The sequence below is a fragment of the Haliotis cracherodii genome, unplaced genomic scaffold (assembly GCF_022045235.1).
Source record: "Haliotis cracherodii isolate W230 unplaced genomic scaffold, xgHalCrac1.p SCAF_14, whole genome shotgun sequence".
Classification (NCBI taxonomy): domain Eukaryota; kingdom Metazoa; phylum Mollusca; class Gastropoda; order Lepetellida; family Haliotidae; genus Haliotis; species Haliotis cracherodii.
Window position 1 is genome coordinate 36379299 of NW_027266269.1, and position 26365 is coordinate 36405663.

General features: G+C 45.2%; 2 protein-coding genes and 1 pseudogene across 2 annotated transcripts; 2 read left to right on the forward strand and 1 right to left on the reverse strand.

Annotated features, from left to right (window-relative positions):
- Window positions 1–376, forward strand: part of LOC139460406 (serine-rich adhesin for platelets-like) — a 29151-nt pseudogene extending 28775 nt beyond the window's left edge.
- A 6883-nt stretch (window positions 377–7259) lies between these two features.
- LOC139460407 (mucin-2-like) lies at window positions 7260–12480 on the forward strand. The gene is made up of 4 exons (XM_071241902.1): window positions 7260–8024; window positions 8867–9192; window positions 9506–11133; window positions 12134–12480. The coding sequence occupies exons 1-4, from the start codon at window positions 7260–7262 to the stop codon at window positions 12478–12480; spliced, it is 3066 nt and encodes a 1021-aa protein (XP_071098003.1).
- Window positions 12481–22862: 10382 nt separating this feature from the next.
- LOC139460408 (ovarian abundant message protein-like) lies at window positions 22863–25065 on the reverse strand (the record flags this gene model as incomplete). Its single annotated transcript, XM_071241903.1, has 2 exons — window positions 22863–22907; window positions 24643–25065. Coding segments are annotated over 2 exons (468 nt in total), but the record flags the coding sequence as incomplete, so codon positions are not given.
- Window positions 25066–26365: the final 1300 nt, after the last annotated feature.

The following is a 26365-nucleotide window of genomic DNA, read 5'->3' on the forward strand; positions in this document are numbered from 1 at the left end:
ACCAACCTCAGAATCAGCATCAACGACAGGATCAACACCAACCTCAGAATCAACATCAACTGCAGAATCAGCATCAACGACAGAACCAACATCAACGACAGAATCAGCATCATCGACAGGATCAACACCAACCTCAGAATCAACATCAACTACAGAATCAGCATCAACGACAGGACCAACATCAGCGACAGGATCAACACCAACCTCAGAATCAGCATCAACGACAGGATCAACACCAACCTCAGAATCAACATCAACTACAGAATCAGCATCAACGACAGGACCAACAACAGCGACAGGATCAACACCAACCTCAGAATCAGCACCAACATCCGATTCAACAGCAATATCACAAACAGCATGCCATTCAACATGAACACAAACAAAAGCGCCAAATACATGGTCTGACAAGGCAACAGCTTTTACGTCTGAGGAGAAACATTGAGTCTCAGAAGCAGATGCAACAAAGACTACGTTCATCCAGGGCCGAACTCCGTACAGTTAATAACAACACACCAGGCGGAGCTAAATGGAACCAGGTACCTCTACCAAAGTCCAGTCAACATAATCCTAGTCTGCCTTCAACATCTCACAGACAACCCCAAGGTGTGTTACAGAATGGACACAATAAAAATAAAAAGGACACAATTCAAGACTTGTCAAGAAAAAAACAAGATCACTATAGCAGCCAGAGAAGGAAACTGGCTTTTGTAAACAACAATAGGAATAGGTTTCAAGCTCATCAACAAGCAACGAAAAGCATAAGACACCTCTTACCAACATCCAAACAGGATCAAAGAAGGCTGCACCTACTCCACATGAGACTTGGGGGTCAATCATCAGGATGGAAGGACTCAAATAACAACAGAAAACAACAGTTGATGTTACTTCGTCAATTGAAAGACAAGATGGACTCATCATTGGAACCGGTACAAGAGCAGCAGGTTGAAAAGGGCCCAGACAGTGCACATCAGAACCGTACCCAGGCGAGTGATTCAGGTACTAAGGTTGGACTTTCATCAGGTTTTGTACCTAGGAATGGGGTGGTAAATACGCCCAGCATTTCGAAGCCTGGAGTTCATGCAGGAAACATTACACTGCAAGCACCCAAAACGTCTAGCAAGTTCAGACCAGTTGTAAGGAATGTCGTTTCTATTATGCAGCTTAGGAGACAACTAGGTCTAACTACAAGAAACGTCAAAACAAGGATTACCAATCCAATCCATCCCGGACTAGGTAGCTCTACAAAGCTTCTTCAAAATAGGACTGCCAGACAAAGAGGTGTTGGGAAAATGCCTGCTTCAGATGCTCAAGCAAATGGTTCAACTTTAAACAAATTGGGGAGAGTAGCACAGCACAGTGTCAAAGAGGGCCATAGCTTAGGAACAGTTTCCACACGTTTAGATCAGATGAAGGTGAATGATTTGAATGCCATAATGAAGAAGGACAATTCAAGTATTTCAAGAGTTCCATCAGGTCAACCAAGTTTGTCAAGACAAATGTTCAACAATTTTAAAGGAAATATTGGACACAGTGTTCAACGCCAACATGGTTTGTTTAACACACCTGGACAATATTTAGGTATGAGGAATGAAAACAGAAATAATTCAGCATGGTCCCTTGGGAGTGATAGGAAAACTATCCAAAATAGAACAAAGTCACAATTGTCAGACCAAATAAAGGCAACCTTACCTAGAGCACGTAGCAACAATAGAGTTATGCCATCTGAAGCAAAATCTAATGTACGTGATGAAACGTCACTCAAATCAAATATGGAGAAATATGTTAATATTTCAACTGCTCCTCCAAGTCCACCAAGTCCACCAAGTCCACCTAGGCGTCAGATGAAACTTTTTGCAAATAACTTGCCAACAGCTGAGCCCCAGGGCTTCTCGTTGAACCTATCTACCCAAGGAAGAAGGATCAGAAACGAACATACACATCTCCGTTCGGGTTCTCATCACAGTATTATGAATACAATTCCTCAGATAATAGGACCACAGGCATCAGTCCCAGGGAAGAAGACCTTCCGCAGAACAAGCAACAACAGTGGGGTGCCCACAGACAGGATCAGGTCTAATGAAAGAGCCGATCCAAAACAGGAACGCACTTCCGATGTTTCAGAAGTGCTGTTTAATCAACCGAGGGTATCAAGAAATCACATGGCAAACCAGTTGAGAAACAAAAGCTTGCAGACTTCTGGACATGAAGACACATCTTTTGCTATATCTGTGCAATCTTTGTCAAGGGAGAATGGAGAACTTCAGCAGATACCAAGAACACAATCTTCTATCCAGGGGAAACAGGCAGATCCCACAATATCAGGCACAGTGAATGAGATGAACCAAAACAATGCTACTGTTTCACAAGTTCCTTCAAGTCAGTCAAGTCTATCAATAAATCAAATGTCAGACACCTTCAGAAACACTAGAGGGTATGCTACTCAGCATCACAGAAGTTCTTTGAACATCCCAGTGCAATCTGTGAGAAGAAGGAATGAAAACACAAATCGACCTTCAATGATAGGGTCTGGTCATAGCGCTTGGGATAACATGCAATGGAGAACAAAACAACAATCCTCCAATCCAGCACAGACGCCATTACATGATAGGAAACAATTAATTCCATCCAACAGGAGATCTGAAGAATTGATTCATAAGCACCATATTCAACTGATGAATGATAAATTTTCTCAAAGAACATCCCAGTCAACCAGACAAAGGAGTGATACTTCTTTCGTCATAGATCATTTTCAAAATCCTATAAACCAACGTGTGCGTTCTGATAGCAATGGAAGAAACACAAATTTGAATAAAAATCACTTGCAGAGTAGCAGTGGACGAGCTTTGCAGATTACCAGTGAACGAGCTTCACAAAGTGTACGTTTCCCTGTTGGAGTTAGGGTACCATTAACAAATGTTCATGGCATAAATAACTTAGGGTCCAACAAGGCACCAGTAAGAATACCAATTATAGCAGGAAGAATTGGTTCATCTTTTGATGGCCGGGTGACATCAGGAGGCTTCAACTGGAACCAACAAGGCAACAGTGCAGCAGTGCCACATTCTACAAGTGGAGCACCTGTAAGTAACACTCAGGGCATAGTTGAGTCATCTAACCATCAGGATGTTTCCGTTAAACCACCCAGAAAATTACAAGGAAATGTCACTGAATACTCATCCAGAAATCAAGAAATAACCAGCCAAGTATCAGGTAGAGGAATGTATCAAAGTACCAAAACAGGAGAAGTGATCCTCAGCAAGCCTATACCTAACACATCACAAGAAACGTTACAAACAATTTCGTCAAATTCTTCAACAAACCAAAATGATGTGGATGTGGCAACCTCATTCACATCTACACATCGCATGAATCAATCAGACAGTAGATCTGTGTCTAGACAAACTGAACCAAACACGAATAAAAACATTGATCACCGGAAATCGTCCATGCTTGATTCGGTGGATGGTGGCGTTGATACTACAAATGTCTTTAGGGGAGCTGAACGAGACACAAATAGAAGCAGGCCCATGACTGAGTGGAAGGATGCCACTGATGCTTCATCTTTCAACAAGCCTGATGTAGGGAGAGGTAATACCGATATTCCTAAAAACGGGCATGTATCTGTCGCACGTCAACCTGCTCACAGCAATACAACCAGGATTCCCCAGACACCAAGAATGCTCTCTGAATTTGTGCCTTCTCTGATGGGAAACAAAAATAAGGCGGAGCTTTTGAGGAAACTAAGACAAATGCTTTTTAATAATGCAACAACCAAAACAGAGATGACTTATGTTGCCATTAATCCTACAACTACTACGACCTCTACAACTACAACTACGACGATGACCAAGCCACCTAGTACAACCACAACCACTACCCTTACGACCACAACAACTACGACTACGACCAAGCCACCTAGTACAACTACATGCACTACCCCTACGACTGCTACAACTACGACCATGCCACGTAGTACAACCACAACCACTTTTCCAAGGACCGCTACAACTACAACTACGACCAAGCCACTTAGAACAACCACAACCACTACCCCTACGACCGCTACAACTACAACTACGACCAAGCCACGTAGTACAACCACAACCACTACCCCTACGACCGCTACAACTACGACAAAGATTCCCCAGGCACCAAGAATGCTCTCTGAATTTGTGCCTTCTCTGATGGGAAACAAAAATAGGGCAGAGCTGTTGAGGAAACTAAGACAAATGCTTTTTAATAATGCAACAACCAAAACAAAGATGTCTTATGTTTATCCTACCCCTACGACCGCTACAACTACAACTACGACCGAGCCACCTAGTACAACCACATCCACTACCCCAACGACTGCTACAACTACAGCTACGACCAAGCCACGTAGTACAACCACAACCACTACCCCTACGACCGCTACAACTTCGACAAAGATTCCTCTGACACCAAGAATGCTCTCTGAATTTGTGCCTTCTCTGATGGGAAACAAAAATAGGGCAGAGTTGTTGAGGAAACTAAGACAAATGCTTTTTATTAATGCAACAACCAAAACAGAGATGTCTTATGTTGCCATTAATCCTACAACTACTATGACCTCTACAACTACAACTACGACGATGACCAAGACACCTAGTACAACCACAACCACTACCCCTACGACCACAACAACTTCAACTACGACCAAGCCACCTAGTACAACTACATCCACTACCCCTACGACCGCTACAACTACAGCTACGACCAAGCCACGTAGTACAACCACAACCACTACCCCTACGACCCTTACAACTACGATAAACGAACCTAGTACAAATATAGACACAACTAGTCGTACCTCTAGATTGACAACTACATCCACTGACTCAACTTCCTATACTCCAGTGAGTACACCAACAACATCAGCTACGAGGAGTACAACCACACCATCATCTTCAACTAGTACACCACCTACTTCGTTGATGACTGCTGATGTTCTTGTCGATGTGAACCTGAAGAAGATGGAGTTTCTTAACATGCTCCGGCAGATGATGATAAGCAATCTGACTCTGAAAGCGAACAAAATGCAGGATGTGCTTCATGGAAACAAAACATCACCCATGTCATCCACTTATCCACCAAGGACAAGGCTGACTCTTACTAGTTCTGACAATCTACATAAACAGAACAGGGTTGCCACCGCATTCGAACCAAGTGTAACTGTTCGCCCAACCGTGACAGAGGCCATGACTAATTCAGGAATCTCAACCAAAGCTACATCAAGAACACAGAAGAAGACAGAGCTTTTACTGAAGTTGAAGAAAATGTTCATCCATAATATGACAACTGAATCTTCTAGAAGAATGACGCGACCACAACAGGTTACAACTAAACTAGGAATACTCACCACTCAAATGTCATCATTGGTGACTACTGTGCCAAATGCTTCTACTCCAAGGCAGAATGCCGTGCAAGACATCATTCCAACTGTGTCAGGTACCTCGCAAGCTGGAGGAAATATGCCCTCCTCCAGAGAAGACATTCATACAAGAAAACAGGATCCAAGTGATCTATATGTCACACGTGTCATACCTCCACGTAGCAGCAACAAAACGGACAATTCAAACCTAACATGGCAAAAGAAGGCAGAATTGTTAAGAAAACTTAAACAAATGCTAATGCAAAATATCACTCTGGACCAGAGGTTGACGGAAGAAGCTACTGTACTTTTGACTCCAAGAGAATCTCTTGATAATGTATCTGCTCATGTCAACATGCCACATTCCTCCGGACACAGCAAGACATCTGACCATGGCAAAAGTAACCACGATGTCCTATCATCAGATAAAAAGAAGAGTCACAAGAAACTTGAACCGAAGATATCGCCTAGTGATAAATACAGGAACTTGGCGTCCACAGATTCATTGTACACCCCTTCCCAAATCACAACATCTACAACAATGCCAGTGATTCCAACACTGACCCCGCCACGTGTCAAACACCCTGAACACAAGCCAAGGGATGAAGTGATTTCACAGCAGTCAATGGTTTCTCAGAATGCCCTGAAGAAAGCTGATTCTCTCTCCCCAGGTGATACATGGGCAACATCATTCATGCACAACTTCATCAAAAGAGTCAGGACACAATACATGGCTGCAGTTTCTGGTAATTCAAATCAACAAAGAAAGGCACACATGACTACATCTCCCCTTCACTATTCTACACTGCCACCAACTGCATCTTCATATCAAACAACATTATCTGTTGCTACCAGATCTACGACTTCACTACCATTGCCTGCATCTATGTCTCCATATACATCGTCAGAAACTATATATACATCAACTTCTTCAGGATCTACACCTGCAACAACGTCATCAACTACCTCTTCCACTGCCTCTTTGCTCATCTCACCTGGAGTTATATCCTCACCAGCCTCATCAGCATCTACATCTTTTTCACAGGCTTTGTCGCCTGCATCTACATCTTCCACGACTTCACCTACGTCGCTATATCAACCCTCCTCATTACCCCCTCTGCTCACGTTGCCATCTTCAACACCAACGAAACACAAAGACATCAAAACCGTGACATCATCATCATCACATATGCCTAAAACAGTGAAGAAGACTGGCACCTCTGCAGCAGCAATGACAGTGGTTATGTCAGCAACGACTTCAACCACTGTGAATAGGGACATGACTTCCCCCGTGACTCCAATAACTATGCCAAGATTCTTACCAAAGACTTCCATATTAACTGAAACAACAGCCTCTCCATCGTCCGCAACAACTCTACCACATGTTCCGCCATCAGCAGATTCCTTTGAATTATCTACTGCAACAACTACCACAACAGCAATCCCAATGATAGAATTTACAGCAACTTCCAGTACCTCAACAACTACACCAATTATATATACAACTATTACCTCTACACTTGTCTCAACAAATGTTACAACAACATCTTCAACACCTGCTACACAACCTACCTCAACAACAACTTCAACAGCTGTCCCAACAACTAACATAACCTCTGCTCCAACAACGTCTCGAACAACGACCGAATCACCTGCCTTGGTGACAGTTCTAGCATCCAGTGCAATATATACTGCATCGCCTACCATAATAACATACACTCAACCACCAACATCTATTCCAAAAACTACCCCAACCATTGCCCCAACATCGACCACAAAGACTTATTCAACATCAATCCTAACAGCAGCACCGACAGAATTTCCAATTAGTGATGAAACTACTACCCATTTAAATGTCTCAGAAATGTCTACAAAATCAAAATCAACATTGAGAACACCACCAACAACCTCAGCCCCAAAAGCTCCTCGAACAACACACTTAACCCCTACCTTCTCTCTATCAACAGCAACTCAGTTCGAACCTCCCAGACCTGAGCCTGCAGGAATTCAGCCAATCAGAATTGCTTTAACCAGATCTGGTTCAAGTCCCAAAGTGGATACCCCAGGACATGCTCCAGTGATGCCCTTCAAGAAAAACAGGAACAGCTTTGTTCTCAGTAAACCATCTGGCGTGAACTTCGCAAACTTCCACACGCTGACTCCTTTATCATGGCTGTACGAGAAGAACCTATTACCAAGGAGTCATTCTGCAGATCCTGGGCTCACTATTCCGCATCGTAATGTGAATGTTGTGACGTCATTCAAACCTGTAAGTGAAAACAAGAAAAGAAGCAGTGTTCTGAATGTACTAAACTCGATCTCCCTCAGGAATAACCCCCATGTGCTGGGAGGAATACTGCTGGCAAACCCTCGTGACTTCGTACTGCCTGGCACCAAGGATGCTGGTGCTGATTATTCTTCTGTTAGTGTGACAAGGAGAAGCACCTCTTTAACAGTTGCCCAAGAATCCGTCCCTGGATCTGTACCGGCGATGTCCATCCCCACATCTGCAGTAACCCCATCAACTGCCCTTGACCTTGACCTTGTGTCTCTAGCTGCACCAGCTGGTTCTGAAACTAGGTCTACAGCATCTACATCCAGTACACCGACAACATCTAGTACAGTTACTGTAGCTGCTTTTGCTACTAATATATCTCCACCATCAAATACTTTCTCGCAACCCAGCACCTCAACACATAAGGGCATACGTATCACATCAACTGCTCCATCTACCACTACACAGACAACAACTACTGCCACTACTGCTAAACCTACAATAACTACTACTACTGCTATGACCACTAAATCAACAATAACAACCACTACCAGTACACCTACAACCACTGCTGCTGCAACTACAACAGCTTCTACTATATCAACCACTACAACATCTACAACTACAACACCGACCACAACAACAACACCTACTACACCGACCACTACAACTCCGACAACTACCACAACGACTACTACAACTCCTACAACTACTACACCGACCACTATAACTACTGAAAGTACTACACCAACCACTACAACAACACTTACTACACCAACAACTACCACACTGACCACAACAACAACTCCTACAACTACAACACCGACCACTACAACTCCTACAACTACAACACCGACCACTAAAACTACAACACCAACAACTACAACCACTACACCAACAACTACTACACCACCAACAACAACTCCTACAGCTACTACACCGACCACTGCAACTCCTACAACTACTGCACCAACCACTTCAACAACTCCTACAACTACTACACCGACCACAACAACTCCTACAACTACAACACCGACAACTACAACTCCTACAACTACTACACCGACAACTACAACTACTACACCAACAACAACTACTACACCGACAACTACTACACCGACAACAACAACTCCTACAACTACTACAACCTCTACAACAACTCCTATAACTACCACACCGACAACTACAACTACTAGAACTACTACACCGACCACTACAACAACTCCTACAACTACAACACTGACCACTACAACTCCTACAACTACTACACCAACCACTACAACTCCTACAACTACAACACCGACCACTACAACTCCTACAACTACCGCACCAACCACTTCAACTCCTACAACTACTACACCAACCACTTCAACAACTCCTACAACTACTACACCAACCACAACAACTCCTACAACTACAACACCGACAACTACAACTCCTACAACTACTACACCGACAACTACAACAACTCCTACAACTACAACACCAACCACTACAACAACTCCTACAACTACTACATCAAGCACTACAACAACTCCTACAACTACTACTACACCAACTACAACTACTACTACAACCACTACAACAACTCCTATAACTACTACACCAACCTCTACAACTCCTACAACTACTACATCAACCACTACAACTACTACACCAACCACTACAACTCCTACAACTACTACACCGACCACTACAACAACTCCTACAACTACAACACCAACCACTACAACAACTCCTACAACTACTACGTCAACCACTACAACAACTCCTACAACTACTGCTACAACAACTACAACTACTACTACAACCACTACAACAACTCCTACAACCACTACAGCAACCACTACAACTCCTACAACTACTACACCAACCACTACAACTCCTACAACTACCACACCAACCACTACAACTACTACAACTACTACACCGACCACTACAACAACTCCTACAACTACAACACCGACAACTACAACTCCTACAACTACAACACCGACCACTACAACTCACACACCAACCACTACAACTACTACATCAACCACTACAACTCCTACAACTACCACACCAACCACTACAACTACCACACCAACCACTACAACTCCTACAACTACCACACCAACTCCTACAACTACAACACCAACCACTTCAACTCCTGCAACTATTACACCGACAACTACAACAACTCCTACAATTACTACATCAACCACTACAACTACTCCTACAACTACTACACCAACAACTACAACACCTACAACTACTACACCAACCACTACAACTGCTACAACTACCACACCAACCACTACAACAACTCCTACAACTACTACACCAACAACTACAACTACTACATCAACCACTACAACTCCTACAACTACCACACCAACCACTACAACAACTCCTACAACTACTACACCAACAACTACAACTACTACATCAACCAGTACAACTCCTACAACTACCACACCGACCTCTACAACAACTACTACAACTACCACACCGACAACTACAACACCTACAACTACTACACCAACCACTACAACTGCTACAACTACCACTCCAACAACTACAACACCTACAACTACTACACCAACCACTACAACTGCTACAACTACCACACCAACCATTACAACAACTCCTACAACTACTACACCAACCACTACAACTACTACATCAACCACTACAACTCCTACAACTACCACACCAACCACTACAACTACCACACCAACCACTACAACTCCTACAACTACCACACCAACAACTACAGCTACTACACCAACCACTACAGCTGCTTCAACAATGACACCCACAACTACCAAACTAACCACAACACCAACTCTTACAACTACTACATCAACAACTACAACAACTTCTACAACTACTACACTGACCACTTCTAGTACTCCAACCACAGCAAAAACTACAACCACATCTACTACATCAGCATCATCGGCTACTGATACTACTACTTCAGCTACAACTACCACCTCAGGCGCCTTTTTCACTGAAGACGTTACTGACATTACTGCAACTACCACTACACCCACTACAGCTACAGCTCCAACTTCCTCCACAACACCAGCTACTGCTGCTAATCAACTCCAGGAACCTGGAGTCTTAGATGCCTTGAAAAACCTCCTGATGGACTTCGGTCTCATGCAAGTCTCCGGACATCAATCATCTACAGCCACTACCACAACAACGACCACAGCAACAACATCCACAACAACAACAATAACAACTCCATCAACCACAAAAACAACAACAACTTCAACAACCACATCTACGACTCCTCAGACGACAAGAACCACACCAACAACCACAGCATCCTCATTTTGTCCACAAGGTCAAATTGTAGAGTGTGGCCCCAGGACGCTGTCCTTTAGCGGGTCCAGCCTCTCCCGTCTGTGGACCATGTGTCAGTCTCGTTGTTCTCTGGACGGAAGCTGTGACACACCGCTGTGCTCGTGTACGTGCATCCCACTCACACCAAACAGACCTGACCGAAGCGAGGACTCATGAGGCGGGTTACAGGTTGAAACAGTTCTCATGTGATCAACTCTGCTGTACCCCTTTCGTTAGTTTCGAGTTGTTTCGTTTCTGTGTAGTGTGCTGTCTCAGGATGCAACTGAAGGGAACGTAAAGTGGTGTTTCAAGAGGCACTTGTGATGGCGGAATGTCGAGGTGGGGGAGGTTTCAAGAGGCACTTGTGATGGCGGAATGTCGAAATGGGGGACGTTTCAAGAGGCACTTGTGATGGCGGAATGTCGAAATGGGGGACGTTTCAAGAGGCACTTGTGGTGGCGGAATGTCGAGGTGGGGGACGTTTCAAGAGGCACTTGTGATGGCGTAATGTCCAGGTGGGGGACGTTTGAAGAGACACTAGTGATGGCGGAATGTCGAGGTGGGGGACGTTTGAAGAGGCACTTGGGGTAGCACATAAAGATGGTGCGATGTTTCAAGAGACACTTGTGATGGCGTAATGTCGAGGTGAGGGGCGTTTCAAGAGGCACTTGTGATGGCGTAATGTCGAGGTGGGGGACGTTTGAAGAGGCACTTGGGGTAGCACATAAAGATGGTGCGATGTTTCAAGAGGCACTTGTGATGGCGGAATGTCGAGGTGGGGGACGTTTGAAGAGGCACTTGGGGTAGCACATAAAGATGGTGCGATGTTTCAAGAGGCCCTTCAGATTGCATACCGGAGTGATGTGAGGGGGTGTTACTTGTTCAATGTTCCAAGAGACACTTGTATTAGTGTGTAAAGGTTGTGTGAAGTTGGTCTCGGGGAGGACAGTTGCATGGCGTGAGGCACTACGATGTGGACTACCAGGACGTGTGGTTATGAGTGTCGAGACGGTGATGTGCTTCTCGAAATATTTTGGATTGACTGTCAAGATGGCGTGAGGTTTCAGGAAACACTTGATTTTGGTTAAGATAAGATGAGGAGATGCTTGACAATGACTTTTAAGATGAGGTGACGCTTGAGATTGACTTTCAAGCTCGCGTGACGCTTGAGATTGACTGTCAAGATGGCGTGACGCTTAAGATTGACTGTCAAGATGGCGTGACGCTCGAGATTGACTGTCAAGATGGCGTGACGCTTGATATTGACCCTCAAGATGGCGTGAAGCTCGAGATTGACTGTCAAGATGGCGTGACGCTTGAGACTGATTGTCAAGATGGCGTGACGCTTGATATTGACCCTCAAGATGGCGTGAAGCTCGAGATTGACTGTCAAGATGGCGTGACGCTCGAGATTGACTGTCAAGATGGTGGTGCAGGGATAGAAGTATGTAAATACACAAGCAAGGTGTAGAGGAGGATTCACCGCACACTTTGAATATCTTGACATTTAATAAGAGGTCATATAACACTTCTTGTTTTAAAACAAGGGATGTACAAATTTACATTCATTTACTCATGAAATGGTTCGGAAAAACAGGGTAGACGTGGAATTCTTCCACCAAGGCCATTGTTGAAGTAGATGACTGAAACCAGTGTAAGCACGTGGCAGGTGTCTTTTTAAAACTTTTGAATATTTTGGTTCCCATATATTTTCTATCTAAGAAGTAGACGTTACAGTTCTATACGTGGTCTGTTATACATTAGTTATGTTGATACTTGCCTTGCATTGATAGGCTCAATGTTACATGTCTACAGACCAGGTTAATTTGTCCCGGTGTTTCCTATGATGGGTGATATGTAAACCTCGACAAGCTGAAGAGTAGTATCTGTCATCAGGGTGTAGAAGGTTACCAGAAGCTACACAACTGTGCCTCGTTTCAATTATAATAAGCGATTGTCTCAGTTGCTCCGCAGCATTTCAGTGAGTGAGTGAGTGGGTATGGTTAGATTTCCGACATGGGTACAATGTGTGAAGCCCATTTTTGGTGTCCCCCGCCGTGATATTGCTGGAATATTTCTAAAAGCGGCGTAAAACCATACTCACTCACTCCATCCCTCACTCACTACTGCCACTGTAGTCATTCCAGTGCTATGAATTGCGTATGTAGAATTAATGTTTAACGAACACACCTGTAGTTTTAACATATTAGACATTCCAATATATATGCGTTATATGTCTTATGTAAAATAATGTACACAGATTTAGAAACATAATAAACAAAACAGAAACTTCATAAATCTGTCTTATCATTCATTAAGGCGGGAGAGGGGGGGGGCGGGGGGGGGGGGGGGGGGGGGGGGGGGAGCAGTCGTAGCGCCGACCTCGCTCTGCAGTGTAGCCAGGAGTAGACGCGCCAGGCACACAGGGTCGTCTGAAGCGCTGACCTCGCTCTGCAGTGTAGCCAGGAGTAGACGCGCCACGCCCACTGAGTCGTCTGAAGCGCCGACCTCGCTCTGCAGTGTAGCCAGGAGTAGACGCGCCAGGCACACAGGGTCGTCTTCATCGATTCCCAGCACAGCTCGAGGGTGTTCATGGGTTTCTCGGTTTCTCGTGCTGTGGGTTCTCTTAAAGACCTGCATCCCTTTGGGTCTTCCTTTCACCTGAAGCTGGCTCGGCATGTTGGAGCCGTATTAATGTCCTAGCGAACAATGCATTTTCCCGAGGCAAGGGAGTTAACTGAGTATAAAAGTCCAGTTTCCACCCTTGCCGAGCTAGGCTGGTATTATGGAGTTACATTTTGACTGGACTAACGTGTCTATGCATAGTCCAATCAAAATCGCGCTCCGAAATCGAAATCCGGTTCGTAATCTGTCATGCAGATTTCGGTCGATTGCAGGATTTGCAAAGCATGTGCACCGTTAACTCGTTGTCAGCAAATATTTTCTAAATCTTTTCATGATTTTAATGAAGGTGCTCACGTGATTTGATGCACTACGCGATGTAAGACTAGTTTTATCACAATATAGATCTTGTTTATCGATCAGATCGTCTTGACTTGGGCGCAGCAGTTTTGTATGAAGCAAATGAAGTGATACGAGAGGTGGAATCTGATCGGTTAATAGGAGAGGCATAGAAGGGACATAACTCGTAATAGCCACTGGTGGCCCTACGATCGAGCCCAGGAATTCCAGCCTAGTTCGGCAAGGGTGGAAACTGGACTTTTAAAGTCAGTTAACTCCCTTGCCTCGGGAAGATGCGAACCATGGTGAGCACACAGGCAGCTTTCTGATTGGCCGATAATTTTAGTTGAAGGGTAAAACACTTGAACCACTGGAACAGTAAACAAACAGAGAGCTGCTTGCCGACACACACTCATTCTGTGAGAGTCTGATGTCGACCAATTGCTTTCGATCTGTATTATTACATAGCAAGACAGATTTGGGAGGTGTCATGTCTTGTTTGGATTTTGTTTGTTTGTTTGATTGTTTGTTGTTTAACGCCGCACTCAGCAATATTCCAGCTATATGACGGCGGTCTGTAAATAATCGAGTCTGGACCAGACAGCCCAGTGATTGACATCATGAGCATCGGTCGAAGAATCCCTTAGCGATAATTTCTAATTTTACATATATCTTGCATTTAAAAATATACCCAAAATACATTTAAATGTGTTCAACTATACTGTATAATAATATAAGTCCCGATGTGTTTTAATAGCATCTGGAACATATATAATATATGGGGGAAATATACGTGAATCATTAGGCAAGGAGATGACAACTCGTTTAGCTATGCCCGTTTGTGCTTAAATGGAACCGAGTTGCAAAACTGGAGACGCGAGAAGCACGAGTCGCTATTCGGCTTGTCCCGGAAAAACACGAGTTGGTCACGAATGGTAGGGAGTGTCTGACCTTCTGTAAAAATATAATAGGATAGGGCATTTCTGACACTCGTGATATTAATTGATTTAAAAATATTCTCTTCAAAAACAGAATCTTGACATAGATGTAAAACCACTTTTTGCCAAATATCTAAAATTATTACATTAAATGAGAACCAAATAAGTCAAACAGAAAGATGATGTGTCTATAATTCGCGAAAACACATGCAAAGCACATAAACGTAGTGTTTGGGGATCAATTTTACAGCTTCATCCAAACGCAACCGCCTGTAAAAAAACGTGCAGCACAGGATCCTGCATTTAGGCATGCACGCCCCCCTGCTGAATGGGTATAAAAATCCACATCAACGGCTGTTCATACAGTCCTTATAACGGCAGTAGAGGCGGTGACAGAATGCCAAGACAGAATGCAGCTCAACGGAACAACGCCATTGGGAGATTACAAGCTGGAGCAACTCAGCAAGAAGTGACCAGGCACTTTGGCGTATCCAGACAGACAATCTCCGCACTGTGGACCCCATACAACAACTCCAACAGAGTTGACGACAGACCAAGGTCAGGAAGACCAAGGGTGACAACCCAAGCACAAGCTTGATACATCCGGCTGCGACACCTCCGAGACCGCACTACCACAGCCACGTCTACAACCACACAGATCCCTGGGGTACGCAGCATATCAGATCAAACGGTACGCAACTAGACTGAGGGAGGCTGGACTTTTTGCACGAAGACCCGTTCGACGTCATGCATTGACCCCACGTCATCTGGCGGACCGTCTGCTTTGGTGCCAACAGAGGGTTAGATGGGCACGTGCATGGTCGAGAAATGTACTGTTTACTGACGAGTCCCGTTTCCTACTCACACGTGCTGATGGACGCGCACGTGTCTACCGACGTCGGGGTGAACGTTACGCCCCCAGCTGTGTGCAGCAGGTTGTCCCATTTGGCGGCGGGAGTGTCATGGTATGGGCCGGAATTCATCACGGTGGTAGGACGCCTCTCGTGCATGTGGCAGGTGCATTGACAGGTGTGCGTTACAGAGACTTGATACTACAGCCTTACGTTCTTCCTCACGTCAACGTTCATGGCGGACAGTTCCAGAATGACAACGCTCGACCGCATATTGCCGACTGATACTGACACTTGCTGTACCCCTGTGACATTAACTGTATCCTGTACGTGTGTCTGTCTTGGTGACATGATTAATGTTTTGAACAGTGTGTACATTGATCTTCAAACAGTGTTTCAATTGTGGTTTCTGTCTCCTATTTTGAAACAATCGCATTATATTACATTTTGAAAGTCAGTGTCAAGTTTCGTTTTTTAAAGAGTATATTTAGGTAAGGACGTAAGGAACTATGGGTTGGCATGGCTTCGTTGATCATCCTTGTGTTTATTTTATCTTTATCCCCCCCCCCCCCCTCTTTATTCATCTCAGCAGGTACAGCATTTATATATACATGTCTTGTCAATATAACTGTGGTACATGGTTTTCAGCCGTGATATAACTGGAATAATGTTAAAAGCGGCGTTAAACCCAACTCACTCACTCATATGGTTTTCACAAACTGTACATCTTTCCATACAATAAATTCTTGCCTGTAAAGTCCACGTACTGTATCAGTGTTTCATCGTTAAGATCGCTTTGTGCAAGTGGGCCCAGGACATATTTCCTATAAACGGACAAGTTTCTTTTTGCTCAGTGGGGCGGTCGGGTAGCCTAGTGGTTAAATCGTTCGCTCGTCACGCTGTAGACCCGGGTTCGATTCTCCATATGGGCACAATGTGTGAAGCCAATTTCTGGTGTCCCCCGCCGTGATTTTGCTGGAATATTGCTAAAACGCCGTAAAATCATACTCACTCACTCCACGTTAGGCTCCGTGCCGCCCCCTTGGTTTGTAGATGGAGCATGCACTCGCAGATAGCTCGCTCTCCGGCAGCGTCATACCAAGAGACGTTTCTCTGCCTATCGCTCGTTGTCCCTCATGACAAGCATAATCGCTTTTGACAGCAAGATGGGGTTGCTGAAGTCCTACTCTAACCCGGATCTTCACGGGTCGTCTAGCAAAGGCGTTGCTCGTATCACAATAGTCTCTGTACCCAAGAGCGGAAGGTCCGGGGTTCGATCCCCGGCCGCGTCATACCGAAAGACGTTAAACGATGGTACTTTGTGTTACCCTGTCTGACGCTCGGCATTAAGGGGCTAAAACAAGGACTGGTCATCACGGAGTCAGTCTACTGTGTCTGAGTGGAGTCCATGTTAAACTGTGGCATAGTGGTATCGGGGCAGACAGACAACCGGCAATATTGTTCCAACTGACATTTCCTGATTAGACAGTGGCGTGACTAAATGGCGTGGAGAGTCTGTCCGATGCTGTTGTCCTTCTTTGGAATTTTCCAACCTCCTTACTCAATGGCCCTTTTAATAAATAAAGTGTTTGCGAGTGTCGGGTTCTGTCGGTAGAGCAGGTCATGCTTCACTGTTCGCGAACACCTAGTGTCATCCGTTATATTCAGTGATCAATTCATAAAAAAAATACTTTTCATTGTTTGCCTTTTGCGCTGCATGGACTCGGCGGTATTCTCTATTGTTGACGTTTTGAATTTACATGAGTGAGTGAGTGAGTATGGTTTTACGCCGCTTTAAGCAATATTATAGCAATATAACGGCGGAGGACACTATAAATGGGCTTAACATATTGTGCCAATGTGGAGAATCGAGACCGGGTCTTAATGCAGACTTCAAGTAAGAACATTTATAGTACATGCATCATATAATTCCATTGATCATACCCATATATGCCCCAGGTCACGTAACATATAAAACAATGACGCGAACGTGATGTTCCAGTGTGTTAATTTAATGCAGGTTTAAAAAGAATGACCTGTGACGCCTGGAACGAGTTTGTCATCACGTGATGTTCCAGTGTGTTAATTTAATGCAGGTTTAAAAAGAATGACCTGTGACGCCTGGAACGAGTTTGTCATCACGTGATGTTCCAGTGTGTTAATTTAATGCAGGTTTAAAAAGAATGACCTGTGACGCCCGGAACGAGTTTGTCATCACGTGATGTTCCAATGTGTTAATTTAATGCAGGTTTAAAAAGAATGACCTGTGACGCCTGGAACGAGTTTGTCATCACGTGATGTTCCAGTGTGTTAATTTAATGCAGGTTTAAAAAGAATGACCTGTGACGCCTGGAACGAGTTTGTCATCACGTAATGTTCCAGTGTGTTAATTTAATGCAGGTTTAAAAAGAATGACCTGTGACGCCTGGAACGAGTTTGTCATCACGTGATGTTCCAATGTGTTAATTTAATGCAGGTTTAAAAAGAATGACCTGTGACGCCTGGAACGAGTTTGTCATCACGTAATGTTCCAGTGTGTTAATTTAATGCAGGTTTAAAAAGAATGACATGTGACGCCTGGAACGAGTTTGTCATCACGTGATGTTCCAGTGTGTTAATTTAATGCAGGTTTAAAAGGAATGACGCCTGGAACGAGCTGCAAGTACATGGAGGTTATAACGCGAGTGTGTTCGGGGTTGGTACATATCCTGTACCAGGAATAAACAAAGCATTTAGTGAGCCTTGGTAAGCAACATACATCGTGTTTATTCCTAATACCTGATATGTAGCATCCCCCAACACACAAGCGTGACAACCTCTCAATCATGCGATGTTATTCTTCCATTCTGTGCTCGACAATCCCTTCCCCTCTCTCACAAACTGTACCTATACATTGCAAGTTTTCCTGGAATGTGTGCATAAATAAATATTACGTAAGAAGGTAAGCGATTTGTCAGATCAGTGACAGTAGGCAATATAGACTGAATCGCAAAAGAAACGTCACCATGGATAGATGTATGAAAAACCATATTGGTCCAAACACTGTAAACATACTTTGAGACACATTAAAAAGATGAAACTTGGCAAAACTGATCATCAAGGTTGATATTAAAGTGTCAAATGTTCTTAAAGTGAAACACAACACTAGTCTCTAAGAAAATGGCATCACAAGTCAGTATCTCGTGTGTCCGACATGTGCATTGATGACTGCCGTGCAACGTCGATACATGGAATGGATGAGGCGGTTTATGAAGGCCATAGGCACTTGAGCCCACACTCTTTGAGGATCGCCTGACGCAGTTCAGCTGCAGTTGTCGGCCTTGGTCGGACGTCATCAGCCGTCTTTGAATCTCCTCCCACAAGTGCGCAATGGGATTTAAATTGGGACTGAGGGCAGGCCACTGCATGGTTCTGATGCCATTCTGCTAGACGAAGTCTCTTGTTCCTCTCGCAGTGTGGGCGCGGGCGTTATCATACTGAAACTTGTGGTGGCGGCGACGTGACAAATGAGGTATGGCGTGTGGTCTCAAGACTTGATCAATGTACCGAGCTGCTGTGACACCTTTGCCTCTCCCTTGACCGATGTTCTGGAAGACCACAGGGCCGACCCTGTGCAAGAACAATTCCACCCCACACCATGATGCTCGGACTTCCCCACGCGTCTCTCTCAACAACACAAGCATCCATATAACGTTCCCCACGGCGTCGCCATACCATCTCTCTGCCATTTTTTAGAAGACGTCGACTGGCAAATAAGATTTCAGGATATTATTACAAACAACGATAATAGCGAATCAGGTGATTATATTTTGGAGTGCGTGCACCTTGAATTATGTCAATAGGGCTTTAATTACCACATCTGGACGTTACATTTTTCTTTCATCAGTGCTGGTAGTACGTACAATACAAGGCTATTAGTTTAAAATAATCGCAATACTTCGTGATTCTGCGAGGACTGGTGACGGGGACTATAGAATGAAAAGAGTCACCAAAACACTGCAAACTTAAGATCTAAAACACAACTATAAAACTATAAATCTTGAGAGACGTAGCAGAAGGAACAACATCATTATCTATGGTATCCCTGAAAGTGCAAACAAATCTTATTTTGTTTGCAAAAATAACATTGGAAGTTTTGAACTCTGTCAGAACTGATCAACTATTTACACTCAGTGATCTCCAGAGGGCCCATAGCATGGGATACGGTCGCCCAACGAACCACGCCCGGTTATGACGAAAATGGTTCATTGGGACGTAAAATAAAGACTCTGAACTTGAGAGGTTCTCTTCAGCCACAGGCTACAGTATAGCGAACGATCTGACGAAAGAAATAAAACAATGCAAATATACTAACACGCAAAAGAAACGCAAGTCGAGTATGCAGTATACATCTTATCTATTTTCAACAGTAAAGACAAGAAATACTAAGAGGGCAAGATTGACAAAAAACAGTTTAGACAGTTTAAAAGGCAGATGACATAATTGTTTTTTTCAAATTTTAAGGGCTAACACAGTTTCGGGTCAATACCCAAAATGTCAGTCAATACCTGGTGTGACCACCATTAGCATTAATCACTGCCACACATCCAGATCATCGGCAGTTGTATGGACTGGGCGCACACTGTACAGACGCCTTTGAACCTCACCCCACAAGTGTTCGATGGGGTTCAGATCAGGGCTGAGGGCTGGCCACGTTAGAACACTGATGTTGTGTTGTTGCAGAAAGGCCATGGTAGCTCTGGCAACATGGGGACGAGCGTTGTCCTGCTGGAAAATGTGTTGCTGATGTTGTGAAAAAAATGGAACAACGTCGGGTCTGATCACTTGGTCGATATACCGCTGAGCAGTGACGCTGTGTCCCCTACCTTGACCAACATTCAGAAAGCACGTAGGTCAAAGTCTCGCATTAAGTCCAATACCTGCCCATATCATGACGCTAGGTCCACCCCATGGAAATTCTGACTCTTCCGTCTGCATGGGAGACACAAAAGCGACTTTCATCAGAGAAGATGACACGCCTCCACTCACGATGACGCCAATTGTGATGACCCTGTGCCCACTGAAGTCGTGCTTGTCGATGCCGTGGTTGGAGAACAGGACGACGTGCTGGTCGGCGACATCTGAGGTTGTTGGAAGGAGACGTCGGATCACAGTGTCCCGGCTAATGTGTCGATTATGCCTTCCTATGGTCTTGCGAGTACTTTCACTTGCAGTTAGGAACGGATGTCGCTCTTGTTGACGTGTAATCTGCCGATCTTGTTGAGGTGTGGTGACCCTAGGACGACCGCTCCGAGGAAGGTCATCTGTGGTCTGTGTAGCATTGTATCGATGAAGGAGACGGTAAATTGTGGTAATGTTAACGTTGAAATGACGGGCAACATCTTGGACAGACTCTTCAGCTTCCAAACGTCCGATGGCCTGGTTTCTCTGAATTTGAGTTAGGCTTGGCATTGTTGACCAAGGAGTGGTAGGTCCACGAATCTGACACAGTTGAAATGGTGCGTTTTGTCGATTCGTATTTTATGTTGCGTTTTTACTCGGGGCTTCCAAAATGCAACCAAAAATATTGATAACACCATCAGGCTTCACTGGATGCTAAAACTCGTATCAATTTATTGTTCCGTGTTTGTTACCTATTTGCTTAAAACCACTTCCGTTTCTTTTGCGTGTGAGTATAGAAAGACCCCAAACAAACATTATTTCTACAAAGGCGGTAAACTGTCGTCTGTTCTTGCACGTGATACATACTCTTCACGCGCTAATGCAGAGGTGACACGAGTCACGTGACGGATGCAACCCAGAGGCCGACAGGGGTAACGCGTCAGGGGTGGGAGACGACACAGAAGAGATAAGGGTGGTCAGGGCCCGGATATACAGGGGGCGCCGTCTGAACCTACTAGTAGTATCATTAATGCTGTGGTACTCGTGTTGTGGAATATATCAGGATTGCTTCCAGATTGGGGGTGATTATCATTTCTTAAACCATTTGACATACCGCATTCGACGTAATAAGCGCCCCGCTCTAATAAGCGCCCAAGGCGGTATTTCCTAATATATTGGCTAGAGAACAATCCCAATTAGAACCCCTGGGCGCTTATCACGTCGGATACGGTAATTGGTTTGACAGAAACATTGACTCAAAAAGTGAATGTTAATGATGAGTTCTGCGAATATTCCACGTGCAGAAACAAAGCAGACAAGATAGCGAATGTTTGAAGACCTTCAGGTGGAAAGCGTTGAAATCAAACAGAATCTCACAGAACATGTTACATGTTCATGGATCACACAAAGTGATGTATTACCTGACAGGGCACTGCTTGGACTTAAACATCACAGTTTATACTGCTGTGTGTTTATTCACCCAGAAGGATCTACATGGTACGGCAGTAATGTTGGTTCTAAGAACAGTATATTGCTATTTCAGGATGAACTAAGTGATGTTGACGACTTTTCGTGCATTTTAGGGGATGACTTTAATGCAAGAACTAGCATAGAGTCGGATTATGACGAGGATGATAAACTTCAATATATCCATGGCCAGGATACGTCATACTGGGACTCTCTCCAAGACGGGCTTAATCTGTGCAGAAGTTCAAACGATACAGTTCTTAATAATTTTGAAAAATGTTTTATTAATGCATGCTCTGTTTTGAATGTACAGATTTTGAATGGCGGCTGTGGAAGTGATCACGGGAAGGTGACGTCACATGTGTTGGCAATGCTGGGGCAAGTGTTATTGATTACATTATTAGCACCATAGATATATTTGGCTTGTGTGATAATTTTGATGTGGAGTCTCACACCGAATGACAGCATCTGCCCATCACAATGTCTTTACGAGCGCTTCATTCATGTGGGAAATCATCATTTGATAACGCCTACAACGTTCAATTTCTACTGTATAAATGTGAGTATGGTTTTATTGGGCCTATAACGTTCAATGTCTACTGTATAAATGTGAGTATGGTTACATTTTACCTACAAGTTTAAATGTCTACTGTATAGATGTGAGTATGGTTATATTTGGGACCATCAATGTTCCTTAGAGAATCATGACATGTTCATATCGAAGATAAGACTGACGTCACATCTTCTCTTGTTGGTCATATGTCCTGGTGTTCGGACCCCCTCGTTATCTGGACCAGTTCCTGCAAAGAGATTTTAGTGGGTCACTTACATGCGTTTGGTTTAAGTTAGGGACACGTCATTTAATATAAGGAGAGAGGGATGGGGGATGGGGAGGGGTGGGGTAGGGGGGTACCAAATGATCAATCTTGGTCCTTCGTGGTCCTTGGAAGATGCAACTGGTCCTTAATGGTGCTTGAAGGTGCAACTCGTCACTGGGAGGGGCAACTGATGTTGGTTCCTGGAAGGTACACGTGATGGTGGTCCTTTGAAGGTGCAACTGATGGTGGCCTTTGGTCCTTGGAAGGTGCAACTTGTCCTTAGTCGTCCTAGGAGGGTGCAACAGGTCATTGGTGGATTGTCTGGTCCAGACTCGATTATTTACAGACCACCGTCATATAGCTGGAATATTGCTGAGTGCGGCGTTAAACAACAAACCAAACTAAACCAAAAACCTTGGAAGGTGGAACTGGTCCTTGGTAGGCCTTGAAGGTGCAACTGGTAATGGTTCTTGGAAGGTGCAACTGATGGTGGTCCTTGGTCCTCGAAAGATGAAACTGATGGTGGTCCTTGGTCCTCGGAAGATGAAACTGATGGTGGTCCTCGGATCTTGGAAGTAGCAACCAATGGTGATCCTTGGAAGGTGCAACTGGTGGTGTTCCTTGGAAGGTGCAACTGGTGGTGGTCCTTGGAAGGTGCAACTGATGGTGGTCCATGGTCCTTGGAAGGTGCAACTGATGGTGGTCCATGGTCCTTGGAAGGTGTAACTGGTGGTGGTCCATGGTCCTTGGAAGGCGCAACTGATGGTGGTCCATGGTCCTTGGAAGGTGTAACTGATGGTGGTCCATGGTTCTTGGAAGGCGCAAATGATGGTGGTCCATGGTCCTTGGAAGGTGCAACTGATGGTGGTCCATTGTCCTTGGAAGGCGCAACTGATGGTGGTCCTTGAAGGTGCAACTGATGGTTGTCCTTGAAGGTGTAACTGATGGTGGTCCATGGTCCTTGGAAGGTGCAACTGGTGGTGGTCCTTGAAGGTGAAACTGATGGTGGTCCTTGAAGGTGCAACTGATGGTGGTCCTTGAAGGTGTAACGGATTGTGGTCCATGGTCCTTGGAAGGTGCAACTGGTGGTGGTCCTTGAAGGTGAAACTGATGGTGGTTCTTGAAGGTGTAGCTGATGGTGGTCCATGATCCTTGGAAGGCGCAACTGATGGTGGTCCATGGTCCTTGGAAGGTGTAACTGATGGTGGTCAATTGTCCTTGGAAGGTGTAACTGCTGGTGGTCCATGGTCCTTGGAAGGTGTAACTGATGGTGGTCCATGGTCCTTGGAAGGCGCAACTGATGGTGGTCCATGGTCCTTGGAAGATGCAACTGACGGTGGTGCATTGTCCTTGGAAGAGGCAACTGATGGTGGTCCATTATCCTTTGAAGGTTCAACTGCTGGTGGTCCTTGAAGGTGAAACTGATGGTGGCCCTTGAAGGCGCAACTGCTGGTGGTCCTTGGAAGGTGAAACTGATGGTGGTGCTTGGAAGGTGAAAATGATGTGGTCCATTGTCCTTGGAAGGCGCAACTGATGGTGGTCCTTGAAGGTGCAACTGGTCCTTGATGGTCCTTGGGTGAGAATGTTTGGACGTAAGGTCGAATTTCGCCTTCGAACAGGTGATGTTGGAAAGCGAACAAGTATGTATAGACAGTTGTTTCGGAAATAACTGTATTCATGATTGAACATAGATGGAAAAATGGTTTGGGACACCCACCTCTTGCTCTCTGCTCTCCTGGTTACGGCGGACGGTGGCTCTGACGGGTCGTGTGGGACAGCGGCTGTACAGCACGGGAACGAGAAACCTTGGGTCCACATCACCCAGGCGGTTCATGCCTGCAACATAAGAGGCCTGTGTCAGGCGCCGCACATCACCCAGGCGGTACATGCCTGCAACATAAGAGGCCTGTGTCAGGCGCCGCACATCACCCAGGCGGTTCATGCCTGCAACATAAGAGGCCTGTGTCAGGCGCCGCACATCACCCAGGCGGTACATGCCTGCAACATAAGAGGCCTGTGTCAGGCGCCGCACATCACCCAGGCGGTACATGCCTGCAACATAAGAGGCCTGTGTCAGGCGCCGCACATCACCCAGGCGGTACATGCCTGCAACATAAGAGGCCTGTGTCAGGCGCTGCGCGTTTCATCTGCTGTTGTGCGGTGTGCGGTTTTGTGGGTGTTGGTACGGGTGTTGTGTGGTGAATCGAGCCGGGTCTTCGGCATGACAAGCGAACGCTTTAACCACTAGGCTACCCCACCGCCCCTTTTACGGGTTAAAATTGGTTCCAAGCAATACGAAGAGCCTATGTGGCAACAAAATGGATCAGGTCTTCCAGCTCGGTGACTGCAGTGAATGCGCGTCGTCGTACCCCGTGGATAGTTCTTCATATTGTCAATCACTGGTTTGTTAAGTGCATACCCAAATGTTCCCACGCCACATTCATATAGCTGGTATATTGCGTAGAGCGGCACTAACTGACAACCTTTACAACGTACTTTACCTGTCATAGCGCTGACAATCAGACCGACAACAACCACTGTGACTGCACCAATAGTTGAATACCACAGGTAAGACACCGTATACAGGGCGGAGATTCCAGCACTGAAACATGATAGAGAGGACACTGTGTACAAGGCGGAGATACCAGCACTGAAACATGATAGAGAGGACACTGTGTACAAGGCGGAGATTCCAGCACTGAAACATGGTAGAGAGGACACTGTGTACAAGGCGGAGATTCCAGCACTGAAACATGATAGAGAGGACACTGTGTACAGGGCGGAGATTCCAGCACTGAAACATGATAGAGAGGACGCTGTGTACAAGGCGGAGATACCAGCACTGAAACATGGTAGAGAGGACACTGTGTACAGGGCGGAGATACCAGCACTGAAACATGGTAGAGAGGACACTGTGTACAGGGCGGAGATACCAGCACTGAAACATGGTAGAGAGGACACTGTGTACAGGGCAGAGATACCAGCACTGAAACATGGTAGAGAGGACACTGTGTACAGGGCGGAGATACCAGCACTGAAACATGGTAGAGTGGACACTGTGTACAGGGCGGAGATACCAGCACTGAAACATGGTAGAGAGGACACTGTGTACACGGCGGAGATACCAGCACTGAAACATGGTAGAGAGGACACTGTGTACAGGGCGGAGATACCAGCACTGAAACATGGTAGAGAGGACACCGTATACAGGGCGGAGATTCCAGCACTGAAACATGATAGAGAGGACACTGTGTACAGGGCGGAGATTCCGGCACTGAAACATGGTAGAGAGGACACTGTGTACAGGGCGGAGATACCAGCACTGAAACATGATAGAGAGGACACTGTGTACAGGGCGGAGATACCAGCACTGAAACATGGTAGAGAGGACACTGTGTACAGGGCGGAGATTCCAGCACTGAAACATGATAGAGAGGACG